Below are 22,179 nucleotides of genomic sequence, written 5' to 3'. Positions count from 1 at the left end.
TCAAAATGTATTGCACTTTGTAGATTATGATTAAATCTTCTCAATAACTAGTCATATTTTTATAGTAGTTTTAATATTATTGAGTCCGGCCATGATCTCACCGCCATATTGGTATCACCGTTAGCCACGCCTACCTACGCTGTTTTTAATACACACGTTAATATGCTCATAGCTTCTCCATAGATTCTAACTCGATGATTGTGAGTGACCATTATATAACCTAAAGGCCGTATGACACTATGCATTTTCTTGTAGCATTTCTTATATCGTTTCTGATATAGAAAGTTATTTATGTTTTCTTGTATCGTTTCTTGCACGTACATTTGTGCTCTGTATGACACTATGCAAGTTCTTTTATCGGAAATTGTATGTGATTCGTCACATGATTGGTCGAAATTTCGACACATATTAAAATAGAACTGCAGTACCTGAGGACCCCAAGCCAGATGCTACTGATTATATTTTTAATTTCAAAAAGTTTTATTTTTAGTTTAAAAAATGAAAGAAATAAAATGTCCCAATATTAAAACTAAATTGGAAACCACAATTTTTGAACATATTCAACAGGCTGTAATGGAAGACAGAAATAATAAATAATTTGGTTGTAATAATTTATTTGTTTTTTTTTACAAATTATGTGTTTGAATGGCATGCTATTGAAATTCTTCTCTCTTATTTGGAGATATAAAATAATCTTTAAACTCATCACGAATTGTTTAAAGCGGTTATGTATTGTTTTTAGTAATACATCTCCTCCTACTTTCAGTAGTTCCGATGCTATTTGATCCAATCCCTGTGATTTATTGTTTTTCAATTTGGCTACTGCTGTTCTAATCTTGGTTATTGTTGGTGGGCACTTTTCTCTGATGTCTGCTTGGTCTAATTGTATATCAAAGTTCTCCTCTCCTCCAGCCGCCATTATGACAGAAGTTTTACGTTTTTGCTTTTGCGGCTGTGCGCACAAATTGGCGCATTTCTTGTACAAGAAACTGCAGCGGGCACAAATTCTTGTATCGTTTCTGATATAAGAACTTATACGCTTGTATGACACTATTCATTTTTTGTTATATCAGAAACGATATAAGAAATTATACAAGAAACTGCATAGTGTGATACGGCCTTTACATTTGGGCAATAAACTTCGCAAAACCCTTACATTTTTTTAAACAAAAAATGAAAGTTAGACTTGTTGTCCAATTGTTAAGTGCTTCTGTTGCAGATTCACTGTCTTACTGTGAAGAACAGCTGAATTTAAAACAGTTTATAGGGTGTCAGGCAACCATTAAATTCATAAATATTATTAATAATTGTTTTGACATTTTGAACAGCAGGTCCCTAATTCCACCTGGGTATAAAAAGGAACTTTGTGAGAAAAATATTATAAAAACTAAAGGTTTCATTGAAGAGAGCATTACTTATATTTCAGAGTTAATGTTTTTGCATGGTGAGTTAGTGGTAGAGTCTAAAAAAAACTGGATTTTTAGGTCTCATTATATCACTAAAAAGTGCACTGGCTCTTTACAATGACATTGTTGCTGAAAAAAAAACAAATAATATACTTACCTCTATACAAGATCAGTCAAGATCATCTAGAGTTATTTTTTTCTTCAATAAGATCTAAAGGAGGTTGGAATAACAACCCAACTGCTCGAAAATTTGCTGCAGCTTATAAGCGGCTTATTGTAAGAGCAGAAATTAGAGACTGTGGCTTAGGAAATTGTATTCCACTGGACGATATTCCAATTTTGACTGGGTCCAAAAAATTTCAAACACCAGTGGAAAACCTTAATCTATGTCTCACAGAACCTGAGAGGGATCACGAGGTTGTCGAACTTATTTCGCGTGAACATGATTATATCATGAATACACGTGTATTAAATAATTACACTAAGCAAATTGTTATTTATATTGCCGGGTTTGTGGTACACTCTTTGACAAAATACATTAAATGCGAATGCTGTGTTCAAGAATTAACTGTGGTGGTAGAAGATAATAGCTGATACTATGGTTTAAATGGTTCCTCATCTACTCGCAGACGACCAACAAAATGAAACCAATTAGGAAGTAAATCTTCTTACCATTTAGAGCATCTTAAATCGTAATGATTTCCAACGTTGAAGGACCACCCACTTTACATGGGAAATAAAACCACAAGCGTTAACAATACTTAATTTAATGATTGATTTTTTACTACACTAAGTTGATATCTAGCCAAGGGTTTGTTATGTAAAGTTCTTTTATGTAAACCGCCCGTCACTGTTCAATCCACACTAGTCCGATAAACACTACACGAACACTGATACAATTTAGATTATACTAATACTACTTATTCTTTTGAACCAAGGATATTTCTGCCGTGCTAACCAAGTAATATGCTACAATTATTACTAAGCGGAGTTATACAGAACTCAAACTAACAAAGAATCGACCCATTCGGTCTTAAACTAAATTTGTAAGTAAAGCGTCCAGCTTGGCTGGTATACAACGTGACACTTTGAATATTACAACGATACTCATGGATTGCCATGCCAAACTACCACCGAGGGGTTTGAGGGGAACCGGTTCTCGCTTTCTAACAGGGAATTAGTCGGAGAATTTATCTAGGTAGATTTTAAGAATTATTAGCTATTTAATGCCAGTGGCGTAGCAACGCTTGGATACATTTCTTACTGAAATTTATCCATACTGGGGGGCGCGCGGCTAGGTGAAGTATAACTTCAGCTAGAAATATCCTAAACTTACTTACTAAGCACAACTACAATGCTACAGAAGACTATCGGCTTCCGACAATGGAAGAGGAATCAGCTTAGTGATAGGGCGAATATATTCTCCATCAGCAGTTCGAACACGGACAATTCTAACTTTTCCATCTTTGCTGCTTATTGATTCTATCACTCTTGCTAGGGGCCACCGTAACGGAGGTGTATTTTCACTTGTGATTAGAACTAGATCATTTACTTTAATATCTGTGTTGGGAAGGAGCCATTTTGGGCGATGTTGTAGATTATTTAAATAGTCAGCAGACCAACGTTTCCAAAAAGATTGCTGTATTTTCGAAATTTGTTTCCAGATAGAAAGTCTGTTAACAGGCGTATTTGTAACATCAATCTCAGGAAATGCGGTTAAGGGAGTACCGATTAAGAAATGCCCCGGAGTTAATGGTTGTAAATCATTAGGGTCATTAGATAATGCATAAAGCGGTCGAGAATTTAAAATAGCTTCTATTTGGGTTAAAACTGTATATAACTCCTCGAAAGTCAATACAGAATTACTCATTAAACGTACTAAATGAAACTTGGTACTTTTTACTGCTGACTCCCAGAGTCCACCCCAATGAGGTGATCTGGGAGGAATAAACTTCCACTGAATCTCGGTTTGAGCTAAATAAGCTCTAATTTTGTCAAATTCAGAATTTGATCTGAAGAAATTATTTAATTCCTTAAGTTGATTATTGGCACCAACAAAGTTAGTCCCGTTGTCACTATAGATAGTGTGAGGATTGCCTCGACGGGAAATGAATCGTTTGAACGTTGCTAAAAAAGCGTTAGAAGATAATTCACTAACCAATTCTAAATGAATGGCTTTTGTAGCCATGCAAACAAATATTGCAAAATAACATTTAAGCGTTTGCGCCTTTCGTAATCTAGAAGCCCTAATAAACAGAGGACCTGCAAAATCTACACCTACAGTGTAGAAAGCGCGCGAGATTCTAACTCTATCCAATGGGAGTGGAGACATAAGTTGTGATGCGGTTTGTGCATTGAATCTATAACATGTAAGGCATTTTTTGCTAATGCGTTTAACATACTTGACCCCACTTAAAGGCCAATATCGTAGGCGCAGATTGCCTAACACATTTTGAGGACCACTGTGTCCTAGTCTACAATGTTCCTTTTTAATGAGCAAAGAAACAACATGATCATTTGCTGGCAGCAATATAGGGAATTTATTATTAAAGTCCAAATCTGCATATTGCAAGCGTCCTCCAACACGTACAATTCCAGAGGAGTCTAAAAAAGGATTAAGAGGGAGCAATTTTTTGTCTACGACTAGTTCTTTTTCTAATAAGCGGGCTATATCGGTTGCAAAATATTGTTGCTGAATAGTTTTGATGATGAAATCATGAGCGTTCGAAATTTCTTTAAGTGTCAAAGTACCCTTAATTTTTTCATTACTATGTTTCATATTATACACAAACCTAAATACGTAAGCTACTGCGTTTTGTAATTTTGAAAAGTTTGAAAATCTCTCAAACATAGTTATCCAATTCTTTGGTGCATGATTAACAACTAATAGAGCTATTTTCTTTACTTCCGGCAAATTCTCAATTTGCTCAAAGGTATCAATTTCATCAAAATATATTTTGGGATTTAGCAAAAACTCAGGTCCATGAAACCAAAACGAAAATGTTTTTTGATTAAATACACCGCGGGACAAGAGATCCGCGGGATTTAATTGTGATTTAATATGTCTCCACTTTAGATTTTTACCAATATTCTGAATGTTGGCCACTCTATTCGAAACAAATGTATTATAATTATTAGCGGGTTGTTTAATCCAGCTGAGAGCAATTTGCGAATCTGACCATGCGTTTATAGAATTAATCTTTGCACGGTTTTTAAAGGTCGTTATAATTTTTTCAATCAATTTGACTAAGAGTTCCATGGCTATTAATTCGAGTTTAGGAATGGTAAGCTTGCTTTTCAAAGGTGCGACACGCGATTTTGCGGCAACAAGATTTGATGACAAGGAATTATTTGCATATCGTGCCACTATATAGATACAAGCACCGTATGCAACTTGACTTGCATCACTAAATCCATGTAAATCTATGCTAAGAATATCTAAGTCAAAAAAGACGAACCGCGGAATTTTGATATGAGCGATTTGAGCTAAATTTTCATTAAATTTCTCCCACTGATCTATTATGCGTAAATTAATTATCGGTTCGTCCCATGAAACCTTCATCTGCCATAGTTCTTGCATTAAGAGTTTTCCCTTCACAATTAAAGGGTTTACCAAACCTAGAGGGTCAAAACAAGAACTAATACATGAAAGAATTTGACGTTTTGTAATGCGGTCTAATTTAGTAGCGTTATTTACATCAATTTTTAAATGATCCGTTTTTGAATCCCATTTTAAACCCAAAATTTTGCAAGGTGCATCATCCAAATTCAAATCCAGTTCCACCGCGTTTTGATCAGAAATCTTATTTAAAAAACGAAGCGAATTAGAAGACCATTTATGTAAAGAGAAACCATGCTGGGTCAATATTTGACTCAATTCTCCATAAAGTACTTCAAGCTCAGAAAATTGATCGGTTCCACCTAAGATGTCATCCATATATGTTTGATATAACAAAGCGCTAGCTGCTAGCGGAAATTGAGGGTTATTTTGTGCAATATCTTTAATGACGCGGGTGGCTAAAAATGGAGAACAATTTTGTCCAAAACTGAGACGGGACAATTCAATGCATTTAAAATCCTCAGAGGGTGAATCTCTCCACAATATATTTTGTAAATAGCGGTGTTTGGGTGACATTTCAATTTCTCTATACATCATCTTTATATCCGCAGTCAAAATAAATTTAAAAGTCCTAAACCGGCAAAGAATATCAAATAAATTATCCTGTACTTGATAACCTTTTAGTGTAAGATCATTCAGCGAATATCCCGAGGTAGATTTGGCAGAAAAGTCATATACGATGCGAAGTTTCGTGGATGTTGCCTGTTCTCTGATCACTGCACGATGTGGTATAAAATATTTTATTTTGTTAGTGACATTATCATACAAGTTTAAAGGTATAACTTTTGCGTGTTGTAGCGTTAGATACTCTTCAATAACTTTTTTATATTCATTATAAAAATTTTGATCATTTCCAAATTTTTTCTCTAAACGTAAAAATCTTTGTTTTGCAGTAACAAAGGAACTGCCCAATTTTTTATTTTCCAATTGCCGAAGAGGCATTTCCACTTGATACCGCCCTGAATCCAAAATCCGCGTGGTGGTTTGGAAAAGAGTCTCTGCAATTTTGTCTTCATCAATATGAGACTGCGTATATGGAAGTTCTTCGACTTCCCAAAATTTTTCTAGCATTGTGTCGATTTTTGCGTTGTTTTCTTCCTCTTTATCTCGAATATAATGCGTATTTTCTCGAGATAAAAAGGAGAAAGTTTGTGTTACAAAGGATGCGTTGGTATGACTTAGATATTTCTTTGATGTGAGTGGGCCCGCAATAACATATCCTAATTGAGTGTTCATTAGCGTAGGGAGATTAGCCCCTAGCGAGATTATTTCTCCTATTAAAAGTTGGAAATACAAATTCGCGCCAATTAATAAATCAATATTATTAGGTTCCCAGAAGTAGGGGTCCGCTAAATCGCCATTAAACTCTAGTGGAATTTGAAAAGACTGCGGATTCAACGGAATTTGTGGCAAATTTTCTGTGATTTGGTCTATTATTGAACAAGAAACATTAAATTTGTTGTAAGGGTGTACTCGCGAATGTATTTCTATATCAATAATTTCACTACTTTTGGTTACAATGTTATTTCCTATACCAGAAATATTTAACTTTTGAGATCTTGTGTCGTACTGTAATTTTTGGGCCAAACTTTTTGTGACAAAACTTTGCATACTGCCTGAGTCCAACAAAGCCTTAATTATTAAAGGTTGGTTGTCTCGCGTATAAAGTTTAACTAGTGCAGTAGGCAGAAGAACATGATTATTATTGCGATTCACAGCAGACAATGATGTAGACCTGGTTGGGTCCATCTGAAGATTAATAGGGGAATTTTCATTTGGAGTAATATTATTGGACACAATATTATGGATAGTGCTATTGGGATTAGAATTATGCCTATGTAAGTTTTCGCTTTGTTGGTGAGAACTATGTGGAAAATTAGAAGAAGCGTAGGTTCGAACTTGCGATTGATATCGCTGCTGACCGTTATTGTCTAAATGGAGTAAAGAGTGATGATTTTTCGTGCATACTTGACACCGGGACAACGATTTACAGGAAGACAAGATATGCAAACTACTCAAACAATTAAAACATAATGATTTGGCTTTAACAAATTTATGTCTTTCCTGTGGAACTAAATTTAAAAATTGTTGACATTTATATATCTGATGAGTGCGCTCTTTGCAATAATTACATGATTTACTATAAAAATTTGTGTCACGACGAGATTCAGCGGCGTTTGTGTGTAATGATACTCTAGATGTATTCTTATCAAAATTACTATTATTATTACTTCTAGGTTTTGCGTTAGATTCAAATATGTTTAAATTATCTAATACATTATACCGTTTTTGCAAAAATTCAAAAAACCCATTAGTAGATGGCAGTTCGTTTGGATTGCGTTCGTTTTCAAAAGCGCGTCTAGTCTGATAATCTAGTTTTCTTTCTAAGATAAATACTAGCAATGTGTCTAAATTAATTTCAGCCGTTAAGTTTAAGTTTCTAATTAAATCTAATGTTTTTTTACATGTGATATGAAACGTCCTTAGTTCAATAGAATTACATTTAGTCATAGTTTTTTGATCGAATAATGTACAATACAAAGAATTTAAAAGCTTATTTTTGTCTTCGTAATTAGTTTTAAGCGTTGATATAGCAATTTCTAAATTTTGATTAGTCACAGATAAAGATTCAATTAATTGTAGCGGTTGACCTCTCAGAAGCGTTTTTAAATAATAAAATTTTTCGCTATCAGATCTTAATTTGGCATTATTTAACACAAGTGCTTGGAACAAATCGAAGAATGATTGCCATTCTTGAGCTTCACCAGAGAAGGGTTTAATATTAATATCTGGTAGCTTTACATTAGAAAAATGATTTTGAGAAACTCTAGAATCATCAGCGTGATTTATTAAATTTAATAATTTGGCCAAAATGATCTCAAAACGGTCGATAGTTTCCATTGCTGATGCCACAACTTCGTTTTGTGATGATACAGTATCATCAGTCGTTGAACCATCAGAACTTAACTCTTCCGCATGATCTAATAAATCTTGTAATTTCCTATAAGTTCCAAATAAACTATCATATTTTAATTGTATTAGCTGTTTATTATTCAAATCATCTGAATTAGTATTCAAAAAGCTTTCAATACGGGTCAATTGAGATTTAAAACCCCCAATTTGCTTGGTTAAATTCTGAGAAGTCATTATAGAAAATTTTACAAATTAGTACAATTGACAACAATAAAATGATTAAATCTTTTGAGTATAAAATTTTCTATGAAATATTGTAAATAATAAATTTAACGATACCAATAGAAAACAATAAATGTTATAAACTTGCGACCTTCTTTGGAATTTCCTGGGAACAATAGGTCACCGCTGCTCGGTCCGATAAGAATACACAGGTATGCGCCTACAATATGAATTCCTCAATGGCGTAACTTGATGGCTCACATATATCACTACCGACGCGGTTTAATTGTTTTTCAACGAAAAGTTCTGAAATTAAATATTTAGAGCGGCGATACACAACTTTGGCTAGAATGCGGAAGTCAACTAATTTAAATTTTTTATTTTTAGCGAGAGTTTTTCAATAAAAGTGAGATTTCACTTGCAAATAAATTGGTTCAAAATCCGGTCGAATGACCAACAAAAATGGTAGAAGATAATAGCTGATACTATGGTTTAAATGGTTCCTCATCTACTCGCAGACGACCAACAAAATGAAACCAATTAGGAAGTAAATCTTCTTACCATTTAGAGCATCTTAAATCGTAATGATTTCCAACGTTGAAGGACCACCCACTTTACATGGGAAATAAAACCACAAGCGTTAACAATACTTAATTTAATGATTGATTTTTTACTACACTAAGTTGATATCTAGCCAAGGGTTTGTTATGTAAAGTTCTTTTATGTAAACCGCCCGTCACTGTTCAATCCACACTAGTCCGATAAACACTACACGAACACTGATACAATTTAGATTATACTAATACTACTTATTCTTTTGAACCAAGGATATTTCTGCCGTGCTAACCAAGTAATATGCTACAATTATTACTAAGCGGAGTTATACAGAACTCAAACTAACAAAGAATCGACCCATTCGGTCTTAAACTAAATTTGTAAGTAAAGCGTCCAGCTTGGCTGGTATACAACGTGACACTTTGAATATTACAACGATACTCATGGATTGCCATGCCAAACTACCACCGAGGGGTTTGAGGGGAACCGGTTCTCGCTTTCTAACAGGGAATTAGTCGGAGAATTTATCTACAGACTGTTTCAAGTTAAGAATTCACAACTGAACAGATAGGCCAGTGCATTTCTTACGGGCGTATGTTGCCAATAGTTCACGGGACTATGCAGGGCCGGCCGAAATAACCCATTCTTTATTTATATTCAAATTTTTATTTATATTTTCCAATGTTAATCAAATTTATTTTAAAAAGATAGGTACGTATCTATTTAATAAGCTTAACGACTACAATTACTTATAAATATGGTTACATTTTCAGGGAAGTGATTTTAAAGATTATTAGAAAAATGTCTTTATTAGTGGTTAAAATATTAGGTTTTACGCAATTGGTTAATTATTATGGCACAGGTAATTCTGACAGCTTAGGTGTCAACTCTCAAAATTATTTATAAAATATTACTTTCACAATAGTTAATAAATAGAAAGCAATAATAATTAAGATATTGTGCTTAAACTTCCATTATCGGGCAAGCCGGGCTAACAGGCCCTAACAGTAAACAATATTGATTACTTTATAATTGACTATTAATAGTTTTCTAATTCTCTTTATGTACTTAGTCATTCCAAACAATAGTGTCATTTGGAAAGCACATTTGGAAAGCAGACAGATTTATGAGTTATAGATAAATGAGCGGTATGTTTTTCAAAATAGTGTAATTAGGTGAAGTGGAGATTATATGTTTGTCTGTATACATAAGCCCAAACTGCCCGATTACGTTTTTAAATTCTTCTGCCCGGACAAGGGTTAAGGCATAACCATCGCGCACTCAAATCTCAAGTGTAAAAAATTATATTGTTAAAATGGATCCAGTTTTGCCGTTTAAAAGTGGTCAAATTTTACATCTGAGTGCTAAAAAAGTGATCTTAAACGTAGTGAGATACCACATTAATTTGCTTCGAGATGAAAGTCAACGTATTGTATTCGACAAAGTATCCGCGATGACAGGAGTGTCAGTTCGTACGATTCAAAAAATCGTACAGGAAGACAAAGAAGGTGAGCTTTCTGAGGTAAAAACAAACAGAAAAAGAACCCGTTGCCGAAACAACTCCAGAGACTATACTTACGATGAAGGTGTTCGTATCGGCGTTCGTCGAACAGTGCATAGTTTTTTTTTTTGAAAACATTCCTCCTACTTTGAATCGTCTTCTGCCAAAAGTGAACCAAGACGAAAACTTGCCAAATTTTACCCGCAGTACAATGTACAGGTTGTTAAAAGACATGAACTTTGTTTATGCAAAACGTGATAAAAGTGCCGTGCTAATAGAACGTCCTGATATAATTGCATGGAGGCATGGATATTTAAGGGCCATTAAACAATATCGGGCTGAGGGCTATGACATTGTGTATTTGGATGAGTCATGGGTCAATGTGGGGCACTCGGTTTCCAGAGAATGGAAAGACAAAACCGTCACCTCGGCAAGAGATGCGTTCATAAAAGGGCTAAGTACTGGACTAAAGCATCCCACTCAGCGTGGACCACGTTTCATCCTTGTCCATGCCGGAAGTGAAAATGGTTTTGTAAACGGTGCTGAAATGTTTTTCCTTGCAAAAAAAAACAGCGCTGATTATCACGACGAAATGGACGGTCCGTGTTTTGAGAACTGGTTTGAAAACAAACTGTTGCCCAACTTAGTTCGAAAAACGGTTATTGTTATGGACAATGCTCCATATCATAGTGTAAAAACCGAGTTGTTGCCTAACCAATCGTGGAATAAGAATAACATTATGGACTGGTTAAGACAAAAAGACATATTTTTTGAAGAAAATTATCTGAAGTGCGAGCTTTTGGAGGTAGTCGCGCAATTTAAACAAAATTTTGATAATTACAAAATTGAAGAACTTTGTAAACAACAAAATAATGTCAAAGTGCTTCGTTTGCCTCCATACCATTGCGAATTAAATCCAATTGAAATGGTATGGAGCCAAGTAAAAAGGCATGTGGCCGTAAATAACAGCACCTTCAAAGCGAAGGATATGGAGGACCTCATAAAAAAAGCGTTTTCAAATGTTACGTCTGATAACTGGAAAAACTATATTCAACATGTAATGACTCTGGAGAAAAAATTTTGGGAAGTGGACGGTCTAATGGAAGACGTAACTCCCATAGTTATAGATTTATATGATAGTAGTGACAATTCCGATTTGGATATGGACGAAGAATGTACATAGTTTTTGATAATTGTAATATTGTAAATATATAAATGTCAAACTAAAAAACCAAATAATTTGTTACATTTCTATGGTTCTGTTGTATTTTTTTTAAAATATACAGAAGTTTTTATTGTTTTTTTATGTTTTTTACTGACACTAATAATATCTACCACAATACTCACTCAATTTGTTCATTAAACAATTAAGAATATTTTTAAGAGTCTGATGATGACCTAAGCCGAAATTTAATAAATAACTGTTGTGAGAAAAAGACATGTCTTTAATTTTTATTTTTCAAAAAAACAAAAAAAATTTAAAGTTACCTAAGTGAAAAAACGTCTAATGTGCAATATAACATGCAGTTCGGCCCTGCTTTTTCGCTGCAACTCCACTACTCTCGCCTATCTCAGTCTATCGGTAGTTCTGGCATCACCGCTTCCCATAAGGCTTCTTTATGAATTCTTAACTTGACACAGACAGTAGGTAGATTTTAAGAATTATTAGCTATTTAATGCCAGTGGCGTAGCAACGCTTGGATACATTTCTTACTGAAATTTATCCATGTGGATTCGCAAAATTTTTTAAATTCTTTAATTACAAAAAAATCTCGTGGTGGTTTAACTTATCCATCAAAAGATGTAATACAAATTTGCAATGTTTCAGAACAATTTATAAAACTTTATGAAAGCTCTTTACATGCGAATAAAATTGTCGATATTATAAAAAATAAAATTATGTTCGAATGCATTCAGCTCCAATTATTTAAAAATCTTAAAGACCATGTATTAACATCAACAACTAATCATATATACTTTCTAATAGAATCTATAATTTTAAAATATTTAAATATTAGAATTTATTTTATTACAAAAAGAAGATCAGAAATTATAGATGCTCTTTAGAAACCATTTAAAAAAAGCAATTTTGTTTCAAGGTCAGTAGTAAATGAGGGCTTACCCATAAACGAAAAAAAAAATTTTAATTTAAAATTTTACTTATACACGTAATTATCAGTAATCTTGTCCTTAATAAGGAAATATTCATGAAATTACTTTATATCTTTGCATTTTTGAATTATGACTGGGCTTTAGGGTTGTCATAATTGAAAGTATGTATGAATGAGTTTAAAACCACTACGAGAACTAAGATTTTTGTACGTCTAATGAAAACAAGTTTATTATTTATAATAATGTACCAGACAATTTTTACACAGTATATCGTGGGCCTACAAGTAGAAAGCACTAAGTTGAAAAATAACTTTAAAAGTTATAAACAAGTTGACGTCTAAGTGAATGTCATAATTTTAAATTAAAATTATTTAACTGCTTCAAAGAAAACCAGCACATTTGAAGAATTGATAGCAATGTTTTGACATGCCCTTAACAGTTTTGTTTATTTATTGTTCTGACTGGGAAATAAGCCACAATTTAACTTGAAAAATTTTTTTTATTGACGTTTCAACTTACACCTCAGATGTCGTTATCAAAATACAAAATATTACTAAATTAAACCAAAAATGTTGTTGCTTGGTAAAAAAAAAATTCTAATAATTTAATCTGACTCATTGATATCGGCAATTCAGACATATAATATACATTTTAAAGGTAGAAGACTTTAAAACGATACTGCCAATATTTGTGAATTGCATTTCTGGGACGACTTTATTGAAAGATAGTTCATTTTATTGTCAATATCCGTCACAAAAAAAATATCATAACATGTGATTTGTCTTGAAAAAGACAACCACATGCAATGGTGACAGTAAATTCTCTGTTAGTGATTCAATAGTAAATCAGGAGGAAAAACCAGTTAGAATTTGAAGTTAACAAAATGTTTAACATCTATGACCTAGTGCGTTTTGCTTCTATAAAATGTTGTTTTCAGGACTGAATTAATAAAGTAGACTCCCTCTATAAATAGAACTGAAATGGTAGACTAATTATCTTGTTATAAGCGGATATGCAAAAATTGGAGTAGGTACAGTTGAAAATATAGTTGGATAGTTCGGACTAGGAACTAGAAACGAAAGAGGAGAAAGGCTCATAGAATTCTGCCAAGAAAATAATATGGTAATTGCCAATTCTTGGTTCCAGCTTTCTAAGAGAAGACTATATACATGGACATCTCCTTCACATACAGAAAACCACATTGTCAGAAACCAAATAGACTTTATACTCGTAAATAGCAGATATAAAAACTCTATAACCTCAGCTAAAACTTATCCTGGAGCAGATATTAACTCAGACTACAATGCGTTAGTGGCTGACGTGAAAATAAAATTAAAAACACTTGAACTCAGAAAACAACAACCAAAAATTAATGTAAGAATGCTACAAAACGAAGAAATAAAAACGAATTAAAAAATAATGTGAATGTTAATATGCAAAAAACACTAACTGACAACAAACAAATTATGGATGTAAATAAAAAGTGGTGTAATTATAAAAAACACTTTACTGAAACCAGCTCAAGAGAGTTTGATACAACATAGGTCAGAGACTAAAAAACAGTGGATGACAGAAGAAATACTACTACAGATGGAAGAAAGAAGAAAATATAAAGGAAAAGATCTACAGAAGTATAAAGAAATACAACGAATAATTAAGGAAAAAATCAAAACAGCTAAGGAAATCTATTTGATGAAACAATGTAAAGAGATAGAAGAACTAGAAACAAAATATGATACGAGAAATATGCACAAAAATATAAGAGAAGTGACTGGAATGGGTCGAAATAGACAGCAAGGACACATAAAAGACAAAAAAAGAAGTACTACTAATAGATTTACCAGAGAATTTAAGACAATGGGAGGAACGTTAGAGAACTTTTCCAAGATAAAAGAGGTGAAATGCAGAAAATACAAGAATTAAATCCTTTAGAGAGACAGAAGATCACGATAGATGAAATCAAATATGCTATCAAAAACTCTAAAGACAATAAGGCAGCTGGATTAGATGAAATACCAGTAGAACTGTTAAAACTAGTGGAAGAGGATAACTTGGAAGTATTGGCAGATTTATTCAACACGGTGTACAATACGGGAATAATACCACAACAGTGGCTGAAGTGAGCATTTATAACCATTCCTAAAAAACAAGCAGCAAAAGAGTGCTCTGATTATCGATCACTGAGCCTCATGAGTCATACGTTAAAAGTACTGCTGAAAGTAATACATAAGAGAATATACGAAAGGCTAGAGGAGGATATTAGCGAGACGCAGTTCGGGTTCCGAAATCGGATGGGTACTCGAGGATTATTTGCCATCAACATATTGATTCAGCGATGTCGGGATGTAAACGTTAGTCTACACTTGTGCTTTGTTGACTACGAAAAAACTTTCGATAAAGTAAGACATGAAAAACTAATATCAATACTTATGAACAAGCGCATTGACAGTAAAATCATAAATATAGTGCAAACATTATATTGGAATCAAAGTGTAACACTTAAATGTAAGAAAATGTTGTTTTATAAGTTTTTCTCGTAAAGTCAATAGAATTGGAACAAGCTATACTATTAATAATCAGCCAGCAGAGTATATGCGACAGCTGGGCCAGACAGTGTGACGTCACGGTCGGTAAGCATTGGATCTACATTACCGACCAACGCGTAACAGCATGGTTCCGAACCTTTAGTCGTGACCGACACCATATAGGGGAGCGGTAACGAATACGTTAACACAAAAAACAAAGGTGGTGGCATTACCAAAATGGCACTAAGCTTGTAACGTCTAAACGGCTCAACGTACAACAACGGGCAAGGTATTGATGGAAAGGGGAGCTTGTTCTATGCTATCAAAAATGTATCTTTATTCAGCATCAAATTTACATGTTTTGATTTCTATAAGGAAATTTGGTGGTTGTGGGCCTCTAGGGGATGGTGTCCACGATAAAAACACCAACGAGGTGTGTGTTGTACCTCCCGGGTGCCTTGGAAACCAACACAATCATTATTTTCTGAAATCATGATGTAACAATATTGATTTGTATGTTACAGATTACTTAACCTGAGCTGATCGGTCGCCGTGCAGCAATACACATATTTTTTCTTTCAGATCACTCTGGTATAATGACATCGATCAATTACATTGGAATAGACCATACTAGCGATAAACCCCTCTGACATAACGATATTGAACAATGGTTATGGGATTTGGAGATAGGATTCGATGATTATAATTATGATGAAAACGGCTATGAAGACAATGGTAAAGATGGTGACGATAATGAAGACTATGAGGAAAACGATGATGAATACAATGATGATGAATAAACATTTTTAAATTTTACAATAATAATAAAAAGAAATTTAATTTTTTTTTGTTTTTTATTCTGTAAAAAATAACGTAATCTGTAAATTTCCTCTTTAACTATACGTTTCGTACCGTATTCTTCCTTCTGATACCTCACATGTCGTTCTACAAACCTAATGCCTCTTTGACCGGTCACCATGTTTGATTTCTGTCATTGTATTCTTTACGTTATATCCTTTCCAGCGGTACATGAATTGCTTGGCCTTTCTAACTATACTCTGTATATTACATGAAGTGGTAGATGAAAAAAAGAAGAACGATGATATGTGTTAGTGTCTTCTTGATATGACGCTGCTCTATTTTAAAATATCTTACTTGTATACTTATAATAATATTACTTAATCTATACGCCATTCTGTGTATTTATGCAATATTGTCATATTAATTATTTGTCATTATATTGGCATATGCCATGTTATTTTCTATGTCTACGTATTCGTTGGCCACTCCCCTTTCCATCGATACCTTACACGTTGTCGTACGTTGAGTTGTTTAGACGTTTCAAGCTTAGTGTCCTTTTGGTAATGTATTTGTTTTTTGTGTTAACGTATTTCCCGTTCCATCGATACCTTGCATGTTATTGTACGTTGAATTGTTTAGACGTTTCAAGCTTAGTGTCCCTTTGGCAATGTCTTTGTTTTTGTGTTAACGTATTTCCCGTCTCCTCCCCGTTCCAATGATACCTCACACGTCACGATCTGACCAATAGAAACGAAGATGTAACGTGATGCCCTTTTGACATTGTCTGTGCGTTTGCTTTTTGTTTTACCCTATTCGTTCCCATCTCCCCTTTTCACCGATACCTCACACGTCACGATCTGACCAATAGAAACGAAGATGTGACGTAATGCCATTTAGAAATTATCTGTGCGTTTGCTTTTTGGCTTAACATATTCGTTCCCACCTCTCCTTTCCACCGATACCTTGAGCGTTGTTGTACGCTGAGCCGTTTGGATGTTACAAGCTTAGTGTCCTTTTGGTAATGTCTTTGCTTTGTATGCTTTTTGTCTTACCCTATTCGTTACCAGTTCCCCTTTCCATTGATACCTTGTACGTTGACCCGTTTAGACGTTTCAAGCTTAGTGTCAAGCAACGTGCAAGGTATCGTTTCCATCGATACCTTGTACGTTGAGCTGTTTACACACTTTAAGCTTACTGCCGTTTTGGCAATGTCTTTGCGTTTGATTTTTATGTTAACGTATTCGTTACCCCCATTCCTTTTCATCGATACCTTACACATTGTTATACGTTGAGCCGTTCAGACGTTACAAGCTTAGTGTCCTTTTGGCAATACACCGCCATCTATGTTTTTTGTGTTAACGTATTCGTTACCCCTCTCCTATATGGTGTCAGTCACGACTAAAGGTTCGGAACCATGCTAAGTTACGCGTTGGTCGGTAATATAGATCCAATGCTTACCGACCGTGACGTCATACTGTCTGGCCCAGCTGTCGCATACTCTGCTTCAGCCAATGAATTATGTTTCTTCTATTCGGGATTTGGGTGTTATTTTCGATGAGAAGCTTACTTTCTGTGACCACATAAACTCTATTTCTTACTAGGAATTACAAATATTTCTCCATTAATTCAACAAGATTAATGTATTGTTGCTTAGTTAGAACTATTTTGGAATACTGTTCAGTTATTTGGTCACCCTATTTTCAGAACAATATTGATACCATAGAAAGAGTCCAGCATTAATGGTAATGAACGATTTTATCGTGAGTGAAGACCTTGACCTATATAATATGAAAAAGGGTACTATGTTACATAAACTGTGATACCCTTATTTATTGTTTTAAAGTGTATTTATTTTATGTATTGTATAAATTGTATATTCTTATTTCTTTGTATTGACCAACTTTGTATTTATAATTGGCATCATTGCTGTAAATGTGGAGTATAAATAAATAAATTTCGTTAATTTTGATTCCAACATATTTGTATAAAATAAAATAAATTAAATAAAACATTTAATGTACGAAAATGTTTCATTTTAAATACGAATTAGTCAATCCTTAAAAATACCCCAAAGATACGCCGCTGACTACTTCCTCTGGTGGCAGTTTGGCTTCACTTTTAGCGATACGGTTACGCGTCCTCTCTCTTTCCTTGTCTAAGGTATGAAAATTTATTGGCCACATTCAAGACCATATTTTATTAACCATTTGAGGACCTAACCGCAGGACTTAACTGAACTTAATCAGGAGGCTACATCCACATGTTACTGCACACGACGAACTCACACTTAAGATACTGAGCTAGGCAAGGCTTAGACGATAAGCTCCCATAGTTGAATGAGGTATTATTTTTATAATAGTACTTCAATTCTCTTTGGTAGTCTTATCGTTACACACTGGCGCCCAATCGTTACTTCACTTCTTCGAAGAATTGAGCTCTGAATTTTTGGTTTGGTGACAAATATACAAGCTTTATTAAATACTTTTTTTTATTTATTTTTATGTGTCCATATTTTCAGTTAATTTTAATATCTCATATATATATATATATATATATATATATATATATATATATATATATATATATATATATATGAAATGTTCTCCTATTTGTTACTACTAGATAAATGCAATAATAACACAAACAATAATTTATCAATTGACATTTAAAAGAATTTTGTCAGAATAATGTCATGTATGTATTTAGAATAATTAAGTGTTTGTGGATGTACGGGCTAGAATCTCAAATGCGAAGAAGGCACCAAAGTACCAAAACAAGGCGCCTTAATATTGAACTCCTCAAAAACCCGCAAACGGTAGAAAGGTTTCAAAACTATATCGAAACTAAATACATAACTAAAGAAAATCTAACAATTAGTGAACAATGGGAAATGTGTAAAAATTACATTAAAGACGCAGCAAATAACATTCTAGGGCCGCAAAGACCACCACCACGCGATGAGTGGTTCGATGCTGAGTGCGAGGACATTACAAGAAGAAAGAACAATGCATATAAACTGATGCAGCAAAGAAGAACCCGAGAAAAAGAACAAAAATATAAAGATCTCAGAAGAGAAGAGAAGTACATCCATCGGAGAAAAAAGCGAACTTATGAAAATAGAATATTGGAAGAACTTGAGGCATTAAAAAAGGAAAATCAAACAAGAAAATTCTATAAAAATCTAAATAAAGCAAGAAAAGAATTTAAACCAAGGATCGGACTATGTAAGGATAAGGAGGGGCATATACTCAATACAAAAGAAGAAGTACTGAAAAGGTGGGTGAAACACTATAAAGAACTGCTTACTATCGAAGTAGAAGATCCAAATCAACCACCCCCAGGAGCAAACAACAATACACCATTGGAGCCCTCATCAATTCAGGAAGTACGTAATGCAATAAAACACCTAAAAAATAATAAATCTCTAGGAAGTGATGGTATACCCGCGGAACTTATTAAATGTGGAGGTGCTACTCTGACTAATCATATATATAAAATCATACTGAGAGCCTGGAATGAGGAACAAATCCCAGAAGAGTGGTGTATTGGGATCGTTTGCCCGCTACACAAAAAGGGCGATGAATTAGAATGTAGAAACTATAGGGGAATAACCCTCCTTAATACAGCATACAAAATATTTTCGAGTATTTTATATGGTCGCCTGAGTGAATATTCAGAGGAGCTTCTTGGCGAATATCAAACTGGTTTTAGGCCTGGACGATCAACAACAGACCAGATCTTTGTGCTAAGGGAAATACTGGAAAAAACCAATGAATTCAATATCGACACATACCATCTCTTCGTAAATTTTCAATCGGCCTATGATAGTGTCCTAAGAAATAAATTGTATGAAGCCATGGATGAATTCCACATCTCCGATAAACTGATAAGATTGGTTAAGGCTACAATGCGTAAAGTTGTCTGCAAAGTCGAAATACAGGGCGAACAATCACAGGCATTTGAAACGCGTGTTGGGTTGCTACAGGGAGATGCGCTGGCGTGTCTCCTTTTCAACATAGCTTTGGAAAAGGCGGTCAGGGATGCCCAAGTAGACAGCAGAGGAAACATTTTTAATAAATCATCCCAAATTTTGGCATATGCAGATGATGTTGATCTAGTTGCCCGCACAACACGCAAGCTAGAAGAAATGTATACCACCTTGTCAAACGCCTCAAAAAATATGGGCCTGCAAGTAAATGAAAATAAAACTAAGATAATGGCATCAACACCCAACAATAGAGCCAGAAACATCGGCCACCAATTCACGGTTGATAATTCTACCTTTGAAGTGGTGGACAAATTCACATACTTAGGCTCCCTGATCACCAAGGAGAACGTCATGACGGAAGAAATCAAGCGAAGAATAATCCTAGCAAACAAATGCTATTTTGGACTGAGTAGACATATGAGAAGCAGAAACTTAAACCAAAAAACAAAAATAACCATATACAAAACCCTTATACAACCAGTGTTGACATATGGGTCGGAGACATGGACCATTTCCAAGGCAGATGAAAATCTCCTGCTTATATTTAAACGAAGGATCCTGAGAAGAATATTTGGTGGCATCTGTGAAAATGGTGTTTGGAGAAGGAGGTACAACTACGAGATATATCACAGATATAAACATATATTTGGTTGTAAAGACGTAGTATCCTTTATAAAAATAGGAAGACTAAGATGGACAGGACATCTGGCAAGATCACAGCAGAACAACCCTCCGAGAAGAATCCTTATGTCACAACCTGTGGGAAGTAGAAGTAGGGGTAGACCAAAACTCAGATGGAGGGATGGTGTAGATGAGGATGGTATACAAATACTCGCAGCAAACTGGCAACAGTTGGCAATGGATAGAACTTACTGGCGTAATAGACTTGGGAAGGTCGAGGCTCTTTTATAGGGCTGTAGCACCAATGATGATGATGATGGATGTACAGTAATTTTTAAGTTTTATACATAAAAATAGGTTTTGTATATTGAAAAAAGATGAGAGACTGTGATAAATTTTATCAACATTACAATACATATATATATATATATATATATATATATATATATATATATATATATATATATATATATATATATATATATATATATTAAACACGTAATATTAAACAAGTAATTAAACACTAAGTTTACATTCGGTTTCATTTTTGAAACTAATAATTTATTCATTCATTCATATATGAATAAAAAATCAGTTATGAAGATTATATTTTAGTAAATGTCATAAATTTATAGATAAAGTTTATTTTAATTTTAACTAATGTCATCTGTTTATTTTTAATCAATATAAGACCATATTGTAATAATTTCACCAATATTTATTCATTGTGAAAATTATGTTTTACTAGTAGTTGTTATTTTAAAACAAGATTAAATAGTTCCCATACAGCGTAAAAACTTTAACATAGACTATTCATTAAAAGTTGCTGTTAAATATTTCAAAAATAAATCAGGAATGTTTTTTGTTGTTATTAAAAGATTATGGATGAAATGGAGGTTTGGAAGTTTCGGCGAAATGGAAAATTTCAAAATTTAGTAAAAAGTTTCATTGAATACTTTTTTGAGCAGGACAATTGTTCAATGAAATAATTTGTAAAATTGTCTGAAAAGTTTGATGAAAAATCCTGAGAAAATTAAATTTTTGTTTGAAAAATTTTGAAATTTTTTAAAAATGTTTCGATAAATTTTTTGACAGAAAAACAGTATAATAAAAAGTTATGTGACAGTTTTTCGTTGTGTTGGAAGAAACCTATTTTTAATAGGTTATAGTTTATAGGTTAAAGTTATAAAATTTGATTTATATGTAATAAAAAAAATAAATACTTTGAGTATTGTAAATATCCTACCTTTTTAAGTTTTAAAATAATAATTTAATATATTAAAAATAAACATTTTATTGTGAAAAAAACAAAAAAAAGGCAGTTTGCAAATCAATGGCATCGGCATTTGATTAGGCGTAGATCATATAAGTTAAATAAATAGCTCCGTTCGTACTCCTTTCCCACTTCCCCCTAACTACATCTTTCATGATAGTAGACTTATGCAGTCACCGTGTTAAGGAGTGTTTTGTAGTATAAACCATAACCAACTCTCCCATTTGAACTGTCCTATATGCGTCTAATAAAACTTAATAAAAAAAACTAGTTAATGCTGAAAAAATGGTTTCGTCAACAGATCTTTATTTGTAATAAATGTTCAACAAATATTGACTACTGTGTGAAGTACAAGACTAGAATCTCTAATCTGTAGGTAAAAGGTAAATTGAAAAGAAGTATGAATCCTAAAAGTCTAATTAATTATATAAATACCCTAAAAATTCTAATAAAACGTTTGCATTGACGATTTTATCGCTTCTCTAAATAGATCATGCTCTAATAATACAGTATACTCCCTTTATAAAGAACACGGTTATTACGAGATTTCGCTTATAACGAGGTACATTAGATGTCCCGTGAAATTTCTTTTGAACTATAACCCTTTATAGCGAGGTAAATTTGCTTATAACGAGAGAAAATA

At 33.6% G+C, this 22,179-nt stretch overlaps 1 protein-coding gene across 1 annotated transcript; it reads right to left on the bottom strand.

Moving 5' to 3' along the window:
- Window positions 1-2,763: 2,763 nt before the first annotated feature.
- On the bottom strand, window positions 2,764-8,172 carry LOC140451216 (uncharacterized). The gene has a single exon (XM_072544952.1). The coding sequence runs from the start codon at window positions 8,170-8,172 to the stop codon at window positions 2,764-2,766; it is 5,409 nt and encodes a 1,802-aa protein (XP_072401053.1).
- Window positions 8,173-22,179: the final 14,007 nt, after the last annotated feature.

This window comes from Diabrotica undecimpunctata, chromosome 9 (genome assembly GCF_040954645.1).
Source record: "Diabrotica undecimpunctata isolate CICGRU chromosome 9, icDiaUnde3, whole genome shotgun sequence".
NCBI classification, from domain to species: domain Eukaryota; kingdom Metazoa; phylum Arthropoda; class Insecta; order Coleoptera; family Chrysomelidae; genus Diabrotica; species Diabrotica undecimpunctata.
This window is presented reverse-complemented; position numbering and strand designations above follow the sequence as displayed.